Source organism: Myiozetetes cayanensis, unplaced genomic scaffold (genome assembly GCF_022539395.1).
Source record: "Myiozetetes cayanensis isolate MyiCay16 unplaced genomic scaffold, myiCay2020 scf22, whole genome shotgun sequence".
Taxonomy (NCBI): Eukaryota; Metazoa; Chordata; class Aves; order Passeriformes; family Tyrannidae; genus Myiozetetes; species Myiozetetes cayanensis.
The window spans coordinates 6,938,866-6,951,359 of record NW_026087434.1 but is presented as its reverse complement, the minus strand read 5'-3'; the positions used below and the strand labels follow the sequence as shown (position 1 = coordinate 6,951,359).

At 59.0% G+C, this 12,494-nt stretch overlaps 2 protein-coding genes across 2 annotated transcripts; both read left to right on the top strand.

Moving 5' to 3' along the window:
* The first annotated feature begins 27 nt into the window (after positions 1-27).
* On the top strand, positions 28-5,423 carry MRPL38 (mitochondrial ribosomal protein L38). Its single transcript, XM_050319051.1, has 9 exons — positions 28-138; positions 1,440-1,619; positions 2,197-2,325; positions 2,407-2,615; positions 2,955-3,027; positions 3,563-3,608; positions 3,945-4,103; positions 4,455-4,591; positions 4,857-5,423. Exons 1-9 carry the CDS (start codon positions 72-74, stop codon positions 4,991-4,993), a joined length of 1,137 nt encoding a protein of 378 aa, XP_050175008.1. The 5' UTR covers positions 28-71; the 3' UTR covers positions 4,994-5,423.
* A 154-nt stretch (positions 5,424-5,577) lies between these two features.
* TRIM65 (tripartite motif containing 65) lies at positions 5,578-11,836 on the top strand. Its single transcript, XM_050319042.1, has 6 exons — positions 5,578-7,417; positions 8,003-8,098; positions 8,173-8,406; positions 8,680-8,851; positions 9,135-9,215; positions 10,309-11,836. Exons 1-6 carry the CDS (start codon positions 6,971-6,973, stop codon positions 10,833-10,835), a joined length of 1,557 nt encoding a protein of 518 aa, XP_050174999.1. The 5' UTR covers positions 5,578-6,970; the 3' UTR covers positions 10,836-11,836.
* The last annotated feature ends 658 nt before the right edge of the window (positions 11,837-12,494 follow it).

Below are 12,494 nucleotides of genomic sequence, written 5' to 3'. Positions count from 1 at the left end.
TGCGTCACGGCTGCGCGACGCCGCTCCCGTCGCCATGGGGACGGGGTCCTTCCCCCAGCCCGGCGCACAAGATGGCGGCGCCCTTGCTGAGCGCGGCGCTGCGCGGGGCCCGCGGCGGGCGGAGCTTCGGGACGGCCGGTGAGGGGAGCGGGGACCGGGACCGGGCTGGGGGGGCTGGAGGGGCGAGGGGAGCGCTTCCGCACCCCCAAAGGGCTGTGCAGCCTCGACAGGTGGAGAGCTGGGCGGAGAGGAGCTGTGTGAAGTTCAGCAAAGGCGAGCGCAGGGTCCTGCAGCTGTGAAGGGATAACCCCAGACGGGGTGGGAAAGCAGCTCTGTGGAGATGGAGCGGGGGGTCCTGGTGGACAGCGAGCTGTCCCTGGCTCAGCAGTGCTCGGGGGACGAGGAGTTGGCTGGGCTGCAGGAGGAGCAGCATTCCCAGCAGGGCAGGGAGCGATCCTGCCCCTCTCCTCAGCCCTGGCGGGGCCTCACCTGGAGCCTGTGTCCAGTTCTGGGCTCCTCAGGATGAGAGAGACGTGGAGCTCCTGGAGAGAGCCCCGTGGAGGGTGACTGAGGGGATTTGGGGACTGGAGCATCTCTGGGAGCAGGGAAGGCTGAGGGAGCTGGGGCTGAGAGACATCCCAAGTGTGTGTCAGACACTCCCAGGGTGTGTCAGACACTCCCAGGGTGTGTCAGACACTGCCCATGTGTGTCAGACACTGCCCACGTGTGTCAGACACTCCTCATGTGTGTCAGACACTCCCAGGGTGTGTCAGAGGCTGCAGGGAGGGGGCAGAGGATGGCCCAGGCTCTGCTGGGGGGGGCCCAGCAATGGCACAAGAGCCACGGGCAGGAACTGATGCCCAGGAAGCTCCACCTGGACAGGAGGAAGAACTTCTTTGCTGTGCAGTGACCCAGCACTGAGCAGAGACCAGAGAGGGGTGGAGTCTCCTCACTGGGAATATCCCAGAGCCAACTGGACACAATCCATGTGCTCTGGGATGGCCCTGGTGGGGAAGGGAGGTGGGACTGGATGGGACACTGTGGTCCCTTCCAGGGTGTCCCATGCTGTGATCCTGGGTGCCAGTCTCTTCTCCCAGGCCACCAGCAGCAGGACAAGAAGGCTCGGTCTTAGGCTGTGCCAGGGGAGGTTTAGGTTGGGTATCAGGAAGAAATTTTTCCAGAGAGAGTGCTGGAATGGGCTGCCCAGGGAGGGGGTGGAGTCACCATCCCTGGGGGTTTCTAAGAACAGACTGGATGTGGCATCAGTGCCAGGGTCTGGTAACCACAGCAAGGTTGGATCAAGGCTTGGACTCCATGACCTCGGAGCTCTTTTCCAGCCTGGTGATTGTGGGATTGTGGGAAGCTGTGGGAGGCGGGGGTGGCTCATCCTGCCTCGTGCTGCTGCTTCCACGCTCATCCCTCTCTCCCTGTCCCCCCAGCCGTGCTCTGGAAGCGGGCAGCCCCCCTGGGGCCGATGCCCAACGAGGACATCGACGTCAGTAACCTGGACACCCTGGAGAAGTACCGGAGCTTCACCCCCTACTTCCGGCTGGCGGAGAAGGAGAGCAGGAAGCCCCGGTGGTGGAAGACGTACCATCAGCACACCAACCCCCCCGGAGGTACCCTGGGAGGGGCTGCTGGAGGGCTGGGAAGATGCTCTGGGGGACACTGGGCCCCAGATCTGCCCTGTGAGGAGCTCCGGGACAAGGCCAGCCCTTGCATGGTCTCCAGGGAAAAGGGTGGTGGTTTTCCAGGAGGGAGGCAGGCCAGGACCTGCCAAAAGTCACAGAGCAAAGAAGTGATTCCCTGGAGCCTCAGCAGTGCCACAGAGAGCAGAGCAGGACCCAGAGCTGCAGGCCTGCAGCAGATAGCACTGAGCTGCTCCCAGTCCCAAAGCTGGGAATGGGAGGGTGATGAGCTGGGGAAGGAGGAGGAGGGGCCTGGAGGTGCAGAATCGAGTCCTGATCATCCTTTTGAGTCTTTTCTAGTGAAAGGCGTCCCTGCCCATGGCAGGGTTTGGAACTCTGTGGTCTCTAAGGTCCCTCCCAACCCAAACCATTCTGTGATTCCACGATCCCCATATCTGGAAGTTTGTGCCTCTTTCCCGCGCTCTCAGACATTTCACAGGGCGTTGTGTTCGGGTGTTTTGGGTGCTCACACGTTTCACCTGCGTGATCTTTTCACCCCTGCCTGAAGAGCCACCGACAGACATCAGCCTGCCACCCAAGAAGGTGTCACGGGCCAAGCAGGTCAGGGAGAGGAAGGCGATCCTGAGGGGGAACCGCCGGAGCGCCGAGATGGAGAGAGCAGCGCGGCTCCAGACAGGTCAGTGCCCCACCACCCCGTCCCTGCCCCGGCTGCCCCAGGGCCCAGCTGTGCCTCTGCAGCCCTCCTGTCTCCCTGCAGTGCTCATTCCCCTCGAGGAGGTGAGGGCAGAGTGGGAGAGGACCAGCGGCCCCTTCCACAAGCAGCGCGTGGCCGAGCACTGCGGGGTGTTCAGGGACCTCTTCAAGGGGGCCACCTTCACCCCATGGGTGGCCCTGAGGGTGCACTACAACCAAGAGGACGAGTACCTCGTGCCAGTCTACTATGGGAACATGGTGACTCCGTCAGAGGTGCGTGAGGGGACTGGGAACAGCCTGGACCCCGTAGGAAGCCTGTTCCTGTCTGTCTGTTTGTGTCAAATGCTTCCAGTGTTCCTCTTACTGGAGCATTTCCTCTGTGCTGAAGGAAATGCATTTGTTGGACCTGATAAGGACAGGTATTTGCAGCAGGATGGTTGTCTATTGGCAGGCCCCTGCAGCCACAATTAATGCTCTGGGGGCAATCCAGGTGGAGCTGGATTCCAGTGGCCTGGCTGTGCCCAGCATTTGCTGTGTTCCAGCCTTGCCTGTGACAAATTCATGGAACCTGTTGTTTTACTGATTTACCTTCTCTTCATGTTGCCCTTTTAGGCTTCTAGTCCCCCTGCAGTGTCATATGAGGCAGATAAAGGCTCCCTTTGGACTTTGTTGCTCACAAATCCAGGTGAGCGGTGAGTTCTTTAAAAAGAACACATTTAAACTGGGTTGTTTCACTCTGCATTTTGGTTAACTCCTGTTTCTTTTGGCTGCACAGCCAGAGGTGATGTGATATCTGCCAGGTAGGGACATGTGTAATATGCAGCAAAGATTGTAGCCTCCCCAGCTCTGTAGCAGCTGAGAGAGAGAACAGTGACACAGCAGGACCTGTGTCACACCAACAATTCCCTGACTCCCACCCCCAAGCTCCTCTCCCTTGGCACTCTGCCTGGAGGGCAGGTTTGCTGACACTTCACCCTGAGAAACCAAGGCACAGTGAAGGGGAGCAGCTGACCAGCAGGATTCCAAGAATCTTGGAATTAGATCTGCAGAGCTCTTTGCTCCTCATTTTAAACTCAATCCTGTAGGAATGAGCTCCTTTTGTGATAGGAAAGGAATGCTGGGAGCTCTCGAGCTGCTCCCTCTGATCAAAGCAGGTCTGAGCAGTCTCATTTGGGATCGATGCAAACACCAAGTCACCTTTCTCTGTTGTGTGTTGGCAGATGGACATCTGAGGGATGCAGACTCGGAGTACCTGCACTGGCTGGTGTGAGTATAACAGAGCCACGTGCCCTGTGCTCAGGGAGCAGGCAGGAACTCCCCCAGCATCTCGGGCATCCACGGCTTTCCCTCGTGCCCCTGCCATGAGCTCCTGTAGCCTCCTGTTCTGGGTCCTGCTGAAGGTGCAGGAGTTCCAGGTGTTGCTGCTGTTTGGCATTCCAGTCACTGGATGGCATTTTTCCTCCAGTGAAAGCAGCCTCTGCTATCTGTTCCCTCATGGGGCAGAAGTCACCTCAAAACGTGGCAGAGTGATTGGCAACCCTGGGTGAATCGGCTGGAGGGAAACGAATGGATACACAGCCAAGTAAGTGTCTTTGTGTTCAGGACCAACATCCCAGGCAATGACATCAAGTCAGGAAAGGAGATCTGCCACTACCTGCCCCCCTTCCCTGCCATGGGGACTGGCTACCATCGCTTCATCTTCCTCCTCTTCAAGCAAGACCGTCCCATCGACTTCCGCGAGGACACTCGGCCGACGCCGTGGTAATTCTGCTGTTACTGCTTGCCGTGTTCACCCGCCTGTCACTGCGGTAGGGGGGCAGTTCCTTTCACTGCACAGGGTTCTCCAGGGCTGCTGTGGGTTTGTGTGTCCCCTGCAGCCACAATCCCAGCCCTGCAGAGTCCTGTTGCTACGGAACAGGCTGCTATGACAGTGGTTTGCCCAGCCTGGGGCAGAAACATGCACAGAGCTGGAGACACTGGGAGATTTCCTTTTTGCTGGCTCCCTTTTCCCTCTGTTTCATAGGCTCTGGGGTGATGTGGAGCAGTCGCCTCCCAGGGTGCTGCTGCAGGGAGAGGTTCAGCTCAGCCCTTGTGCTCGTGTCTTGTTTCCAGCTACAGCCTCAAGATGAGAACCTTCAGCACGTTTGACTTCTACAGAAAGCACGAGGATGCCATGACCCCGGCAGGGCTGGCCTTCTTCCAGTGCCAGTGGGACAGCTCCGTCACTTCCATCTTCCATCAGCTGCTCAGTAAGGAATGCAGTGTGTGGGGATGCTGGAGGGGGTGGGTGGGACATGGTCCAGTGTGGCTGCAGGCTCTCATTCCGTCCTGGGATGTGTCTGGGATCGGCACAGACAGGGCCCTCCCTGAGCCACCCTCCTCCAAACGGCAGCCTGAGGGAACAGCCTCCAAAAGGCTGCTTGGAACGAGCAGCCCAGTGCCCATGGGGGTGAAAGGGGGCCTGGGCTGGGATCTGAGCCCTCGTGCTGAGGTTGGTGGGTCCCTCCTTTGCAGACATGAGGGAGCCGGTGTTCGAGTTCGTGCGCCCGCCCGTGTACCACCCTCGCCAGCTGAAGTTCCCGCGCCAGCAGCCCCTCAGGTACCTGGACAGGTACCGGGACACAGAGGAGCCCACCTACGGCATTTACTAGGAGCTGGTCCCCTCCCATCCACTGGGATGCTGCCTCCCAGCTCTCCTGCACTCCCTCAGCACCTCTGGAGGGAGATGACAAAGTCTCAGCCCCTCAGCTCCCAGTTCCCCTGGGAAAGGCAGCCACGGGCAGCTCACAGTGCTGGAGGTGCGTGGTTCAGAGGCTGCTTAACGAGGACATTCGAAGTGAATCCAGGCTGAAATCGTGCTCCTGATTCTGCAGCAGAGCTGATCAGTGGCTGGCAGGGTAGAGTGCCCCCAGAGATGCCTTGCCTTGCTTCTCTGCAAGGATCTTTTGCCTGTTTAGGGAACAAACAGAGCCAGGCCAGCCTGGATTTCCTCCTCGTACAGCACTGCGGTTCAGGGCTGTGTCAGCCTTTATTTGTGCAGTCCTCTTGGAGAGATGAGCCTGATTAAACACACTCTGAGAAGTGTTGGCAGAGCTGTCTTTATTGGGAAGAGCCTGTTATCCCAGCCATGCTCTCCATATTCAATCCCCAAAATACCAATGTGCTCCTGAGCTGCCTGTTCCTAGTGCTGCTTTGCAGTGACTTTCTCTGCAGGTCCCCCTTTCCTCAGGAAGTGAGAGCCTCAAGCAAACACCTGAGACTGTGCTGAAGTGTCCCCCTACTGCTGGTACTCTGGGTTGTTACAGCTTCTCTGGAGCTCCCTCAACTCCCCTCCCACTCTGAAGGATTCTGGGGTCTGATTCAAGCCGGGGTGAGGGTGCTGGAGGGGTGCCCACAGGTTGTGTTATGCCCTTCTCTGAGCTTTGAACATTTGGTCAGAATTTGTAGATCCAGCCAAAAGAAATATCTTGGAGGATGAAGCTCTGCTGGAACATGCAGGGAGTTGTGACAAGTCCCTAGGGTGGTCTGGGAGGTGGCTCTGAGCCTGCCTGTGGTACAGAAGCTGCTCCAACAATCAGAATCCACTGGTGAGTGCCCTGGCTGCACCACAGACCTGCTCCCTGCTTCCCCTCACCTGTGCAGGGCAAAGTGAAGCTGTTCATGAGGGGAGGCTGCAGAGCTGCTGCCACCTGAGGCCATCCTGCAGTGTCAGCAGCCTGGGAGTGTGTGCAAGGGGTAGCAGAGCAGCGGGGTACAGAGATAAGGGTTGGGTGGGGATTTTGGGTGGTGCTCCTCCTGAAACTGAACTACAGGACTACAAGGTGAAGGTGTGCATTGCACACACACTGTTCTTCACACAGAAGACTCCACCTGCCCCCTGAGCAGGGACCGATGGCCCAGGTGACGTCTTTGTTGTGTTTCAGGGTGCCGATGTGCACGGGTGTTGGAAGGAAGTTCGTAGGAAAAGGTGTGGTGGGTGTGCACGGGGGCATGTGCAAACAGCAGGAGCTGGAGTTCAAAACGGAACGTTGCAAGGGTGGAATGTGGCCCTGGCTGGTGCTGGTGTGTGTCACAGCCGTGTCACACACGCTGCAGAGGGGGTGACGCGTGGATGCAGCAGCGGTGGGTGCCTCTGCTGGTTCTCACTGTACCGAGCTCTCTGTGCCAGCGGGAGCTGCCGTGCTCTGCTCGGGGACCCAGCCCTGGCAGAGGTGAGGATGCCTGGGAGTTCCCTGAAAGGGCAGTAAAGGAAAGAAATCCAAGTGCACATCGATGTGTACCTGTGTAAGCACATTCACGGGGGTACACATCGCTCTGATCCTTGTCAGCCTCCCCCGTGTGTCCCTGCGCTGCCACTGCAGCGTTCCATCCTCTCCGGAGCCTCCCGCTCTGCTTCACAGCCCTCCCTCTCCCCGAGGGGAGCAGCTCCAACCCTCCCAGTCCCCTCGTCTCCCCAGCGTGTGGCACACTCAGCGTGGCCAGCGGGCACCCACGGGGTGTCTCTTTAAGAGCACGTCTGGCTGGGAGTCCTGACCCGCCTCTGGGCACAGCGTCACCATCTCCTCCTCCCCTGCACAGCTGAGTTTCTATTTCCCCGGCTCCTCGCCCCGCTCCCCGGCGCAGGCAGGATGGCATCCCCCGTCTCGCAGAAGCTGGAGGAGAAGCTGGTGTGCTCCATCTGCCTGGACCTGTTCAGGGTGCCCGTGACTTTGCCCTGCGGCCACAACTTCTGCAAGCGCTGCATCAGCGACCACTGGCACAAGCGAGAGCGGGCGCCCGCCGGGGCCGAGGCGGGCTATAAGTGCCCCGAGTGCCGCAGGGACTTCGAGCAGTGCCCGGAGCTGGAGAAGAACGTCACCCTGTACAGCGTGGTGGAGCTGGCGAGGGACGGGGACGCGCGGGGCGCGGGCGCGGGGAGGTGCGAGGTGGCCCCGGGCGAGCTGTGCCCGCAGCACGGGCGCCCGCTGGAGCTGTACTGCGAGGACGAGCGGCGCTGCATCTGCTGCGTCTGCATCGTCCGGCAGTGCCAGCGGCACCGGCGGGTGCTCTTCGAGGAGGAACGGTCCAAAAAGCAGGTGGGGACTATTGGTGGCAGGGATGGGGCGATGGGAGAGCGAGCAAGGGGAGTCACAGCAGCTCGGACATTCGCCTCCACTGTCCTGTGCCCTGCGGGGGGGATGTGATGTGACTCCGGGTGCCAGGCTGTGCCCGGCCTCAGCTGAACAGGGGGCTGGCCAGGAGGTGCCGCCAGTGCCCTGCTGCTCCCTGAGAAACCAGGTGCTGTCAGGAGCAGCAGCGAGATGGGTAAATCCAGGAGCACTGGAGGATGAACGGTGATATACGTGTTTGTGACCCTCTGATCCAGAGAAAATAGATAAAAAAGGGGTGAAAGCACAGAAAAATCACTTCTTTGTGACCCTGATGCAGTGTCCCTTTCCCAAGGCTTCTCCCTCCCCGCTAGCCTTGTCCTGGCAGCCCTGAGAGGGCTCCTGGGGCCAGGTGGGCAGCAGTGCTGCACTGCAGGATGTGCAGCTGGACACGACGAAGAAAGGACAGGACGTGGCACTTCGTGCTGTGGATTAGTTGGTGGTGTTCGGCCAAAGGTTGGACGTGATGATCTTGGGGGTCTTTTGGTTCTATGTTGATGCCTCTCTTCACAGACCCTTTTGAAAGAGTCCCTGGAAAAAGCCCAGGAGGAATCGGAGGGGATCGAGCGGGCGATGCGGGAGCTGGAGGAGCAAACGCGCAGCATCAAGGTAGTGCTGTGGCCACCCCTGTGCTGGGCACGTGGGTGTGAGCACAGTGGCTCTCACGGCTCTTCCCTACCCAGGACTTCTCTGAGGAGCTCAAGTCTGGGATCCAGAGCAAATTCGCCCACCTGAAGAAAGCTCTGGAGGATTTCCAGTGTCAGTCGGTGGCCAGGATCGAGGAAGAGCAGGGGGTGGCTCTGGGGCGCTTGGAGGAGAACTGGAGCCTCCTGAAGGACAGGCTGGATGTCCTTGGCCAGCACAGGGAGAGGGCTCAGAGCCTGCTGGCCTGCCCTGACCACAGGACCTTCCTCCAGGTACCATCCTGATGCTGTGACACCCTGTGCCTGGGCACTGCTGGCCCTGCACCCTTTCAGTGAGGGCAGAGATGTGTTCAGCCCCTTTCCTGGGGGAAACATCCTCAGCCCAGCTCAGGGATGTGATGGGGCTGTGGGGAAGAGCTGTTTTAGGGGGATTTGCGTGGGCAGTGCTGGGATCCCCCTGTCGCCCCTGGGGAGTCCCAGTGTGTGCACTGGAGTCACACAGTCTTCCCCAGGCTGGTGCACGGCTCTCTGTGTGTCCATCCACAGGAGTTCTCCCTGCTCCCACCTCTGGAGAGCCCAGAGGCGCCGGTCCCAGTGGAGTTTGATGTGGCTCATGTGATCAACCCCATCTCTGAGATCCTCACCGACATCTCCAGGCTCCTGCTGGAGGACCTGCCCGGCTCTGTGGCCCCCAAAGCCCCCAGTCCTGCTGGCCAAGGTAATCCTTCTGCTCTCCTGAATCCCAGCCTGGCCCACATCACTGTGTCAGGCACAGAGGGTTGGGCTGGGACACACATCTCCTGTTCAGCAGATGGGGTGGGATGAACTGGGTGGCTTCCCCGTGGCCTCTCTTTGCTGGGAATGCTGAACCAAGTGGGCACATGCCTGCTCCCAGGCTTGGATATGATGGACTTCCTCTTCCTCCCCTCACTCCTATGCACCCAAGAAGAAACAAGTTTCTAGGTGCCATCACTCAGAATGCCTGTTCCCATCCTCCACAGGCCCAGTGCATCCCCAGGAGCCAGCAGTGAAGGTCGTGACCCCTCTCCCCAAGTGCCAGCTCCGAGCTGAGCTTCTGAAGGGTGAGGAGCACAGGAAGGCCTGGAGGGAAAGGGGGGACCCAGTTGGGGTCCCCAGCAGGCAGAGATGTCACCAAGCTGGGCTCCTCCCTGGGAAGGGGATGGTTGTGGCTGCGGGGACAGGGGTTCCTTCCATGGTTCTGCCAACCTCTCTCCCTAAGTGTGGGACAGGGTGGATGGGCTGGGGGACATTGTGTGGGTGAGAAAGGGCTCATTAGGGGGATTAGCAGCACCAGGGAGTGCTTTCCCATGGGAACTGGAGCTGCCTGGTATTGGATCAGTCACTGCCCTGCACAGCACAGCCCTGGTCCAGTGCCCTACCTGCAGTCATTGCTCTGTATACAGGGATATGGTCTCAGCATTCCCTGTCCTTCATGTCCCCTTCCCTCCCTGGGCCCATCCCGCTCCAGTTCCTTAGGGATTTCCTCACTGCTCGTTTTCCCATCTCCTCCCTGTTGGGAAGAGGGTTGGGCAAAGTTTAGGGCATGTTGATCATGTCACTCTTGCCAGTGAAGCAATCACTGCCTAAGGGACCTTTAATTCCTTCCATTAGTCCCACAAAAAACATTCTTAGGGTTATTAATAGGAAACCCCCGTTATTTATGGGCAGCAGTCAGGAGCCCAGTTTGCTCTGGGCCAGGTTGTAGTGGGAGGAAGGTGATGTGCTGGTGAGCAGGAGTTACAACAGCCCATGCACAGGAGAGTAACTCCCTGCAATACCATATTTACTTGCCTGGTGTTCTCTCCCTCCCTCCCCACCCACGCTCATATTTTTTGCTCATAAAACCAAGATCTGTTCCGAAATGGCCATGGAGCCACTGGTATGTGCTGGCTGTGAGCTGGGCTGTGCAAGGAGTGCGTGAAGCATCGTGTCTGGCTGCCTTGCCAGCTGTTTCTGGGCTGCTCCTGTCCCTTCCAGGGCAGGTATCTCATCTCAACTCGCTCACCCTCCCCTCCAGACGAAATTGTTCCCTTCTGTTTCTGTGAGCCAGCCCTACACAGTCTAAACCCCATCACTGCTGGGGGTGGGTGATCACACCATGGGCAGAAAGATCTGATGAAGCTTTTCAGCTTTTCATGCCCTTGCTCTTCCCAGACCACCGCAACCTGACCTTCGATCCCGAGACGGCCAACAAGTACCTGGAGCTGTCGAGAGGTGCCCGGAGAGCCAAGCACGGCCCCAGTGCTGTGTGCAGGGGGCAGGGGCCCCGCTTCGAGCCCTGGCAGGTGCTGTGCACGCAGGGCTACGGCCCCGGACACCACTACTGGGAGGTGAAGATCTCCAGCCACTCCGTCATCCTGGGCGTGACCTACCGGGGCCTCCCCCGGGAGCAGCAGCAGGGCCACAAGTTCAACATCGGGCTGGACGGGGGCTCGTGGGGGCTGCAGGTGCGGGAGGATTGTTACCTGGCCTGGCACAAGGGCCAGGCCGAGAAAATCCGGGAGCAGCTGTACAAGAACCTGGGGGTCAGCCTGGATTACGGCAAGGGGCTCCTCTCCTTCTACGGCCTCGGGGAGAGGATGCAGCTCATCCACTCCTTCCACGATGTCTTCACGGAGCCCCTGTACCCCGTGTTCTGGCTGTGTGAGGGGCGAGTGGTGACGCTGTGCCAGAGGGACTGAGCTGGAGCCGCCACGCTGATCCATCAGCCGGGCTGGTGCCGTAGCCAACCTGCAGCCAGGACCTGTCACAGTGCAGGAGGGACCTCGATGCCGAGGCAGGCATGTGGTGCAGTATTTTAAAGAAGAGATGATGAGGGCAGACATGAAAATTGACTGGTTTAATTTGCATATGCAAATATCAGTCTGCTGATGGAGGGAAGGGGGAGGAGGCAGGGCTGGAGCTCACCCTGGGCACTCTGTGTGGGGGCACATGTGGGTGCCATCCCTGCAGATGGAGTGAGGGAGGGGGAAACAAGGAGCGAAAGAATTAAAGTTTTCCTCTTTCTCCTATCCCTTCCAAACCTCCCAAGCCTGGAGAAGATTTGGGGTGAGGGAGAGCATACAAGGGGTGCTGCTGCCACAGGGTGCTGTGGAGCAATGCAGAGGGAGCCCTGTGCTCCCCCAGCCTCACATGCAGGCAGGTCCTGCTCCCCCAACCCCTTCCCAGTCCCCTCTTGCCACTCTTGGACTTGACAGAGCAACTTTTCAGGGTTCTAGGCTGCAGCTCTTTGTAGGATGCTGCTTTTCCCAATAAAGCTCTATTTTCCTACTGCTTTGACCTTGGTGCTGGTGGGAGATACGGGACCAAGCAGCACAGGGGGAAGAGGAAGGGAGCTGGGTGCCTCTGTTCCTGCACCCATCCCTGCAGGGCCCCATCCTGCCCCTCCATGTCCTCAAGGGGTTGGTGACTGGCCCTTTGGAGGGACCAGCTGCCAGCAGAAAGGTCTTTTGTTTACCAGAGCACTGTGATAAGGAAACCTGGTTTCCTATGGCTCTGCCCCAAGCCTGATCTGGCACAGAAGAAAATCTGAAGTTTTGATTGAAGCTTTTCCAAGGGCTAGACCACAGGTCTCCTCCTGCTCCTGTGGGAATGCTGGTGAGGGATAACGGGGTGAAACTGGGCACTGGGATCAAAGGTGCTGGGGAATTCACCTTGCAGGTGAATGCAAGGGAAATGAATAACATCATTGTTTCCTTTGGGGACAAAAGGCTTGAAAGGATCAAACCCCTTCTGCAAGAACAGATGTGATTATTCTTGCCGTGTTTCCTCCTTCACTCCACACCTCCCCACCCCTCCCAGGCCTGTCCTTGGGCCAGCGTGGACCTGGGAACTTATCCAAGTCAAAAAATGGTCTGCACAGGAGGGGTCTGGAGACACCATGCTTATGAGGCAGATCCTCACACCAAAAGCACTTTGGTGTCTCCCCATCCCCACCCCTGCTTGGTGCCTTATGGGTCCTGGAAGAAGAGGGGACAGGGACTGAGCCAGCTCCTTTTTCCATGGGAATGGCTGACGTGGGCCCATGGGCATGGGGCTGGCAGGAAAACACCTGCACTTATGCACTGGGGGGGCCCCAGGACCTTCCATGTGGCCTCAAGGCAGGGAGCAGCTCCTGGGGAGCAGTGGGATGGCAGCAGGTCCTGGGGGGAAGGAGATACTCACAGGGGACAGCACGGGGTGGGTTTGGAATGGGCTGGCTACAGCTTCCTGGGATGGGAGATTTGGGGAGGGGCAGCAGCTTCCCCTGGGAGCAGCAGAACCCTGAGAAGAGTCCCGATTCCAGTGGGGCAGATCCTTTCGGAGGTGGCAGACCCTGGTTGGGGAACAATATATCCTTA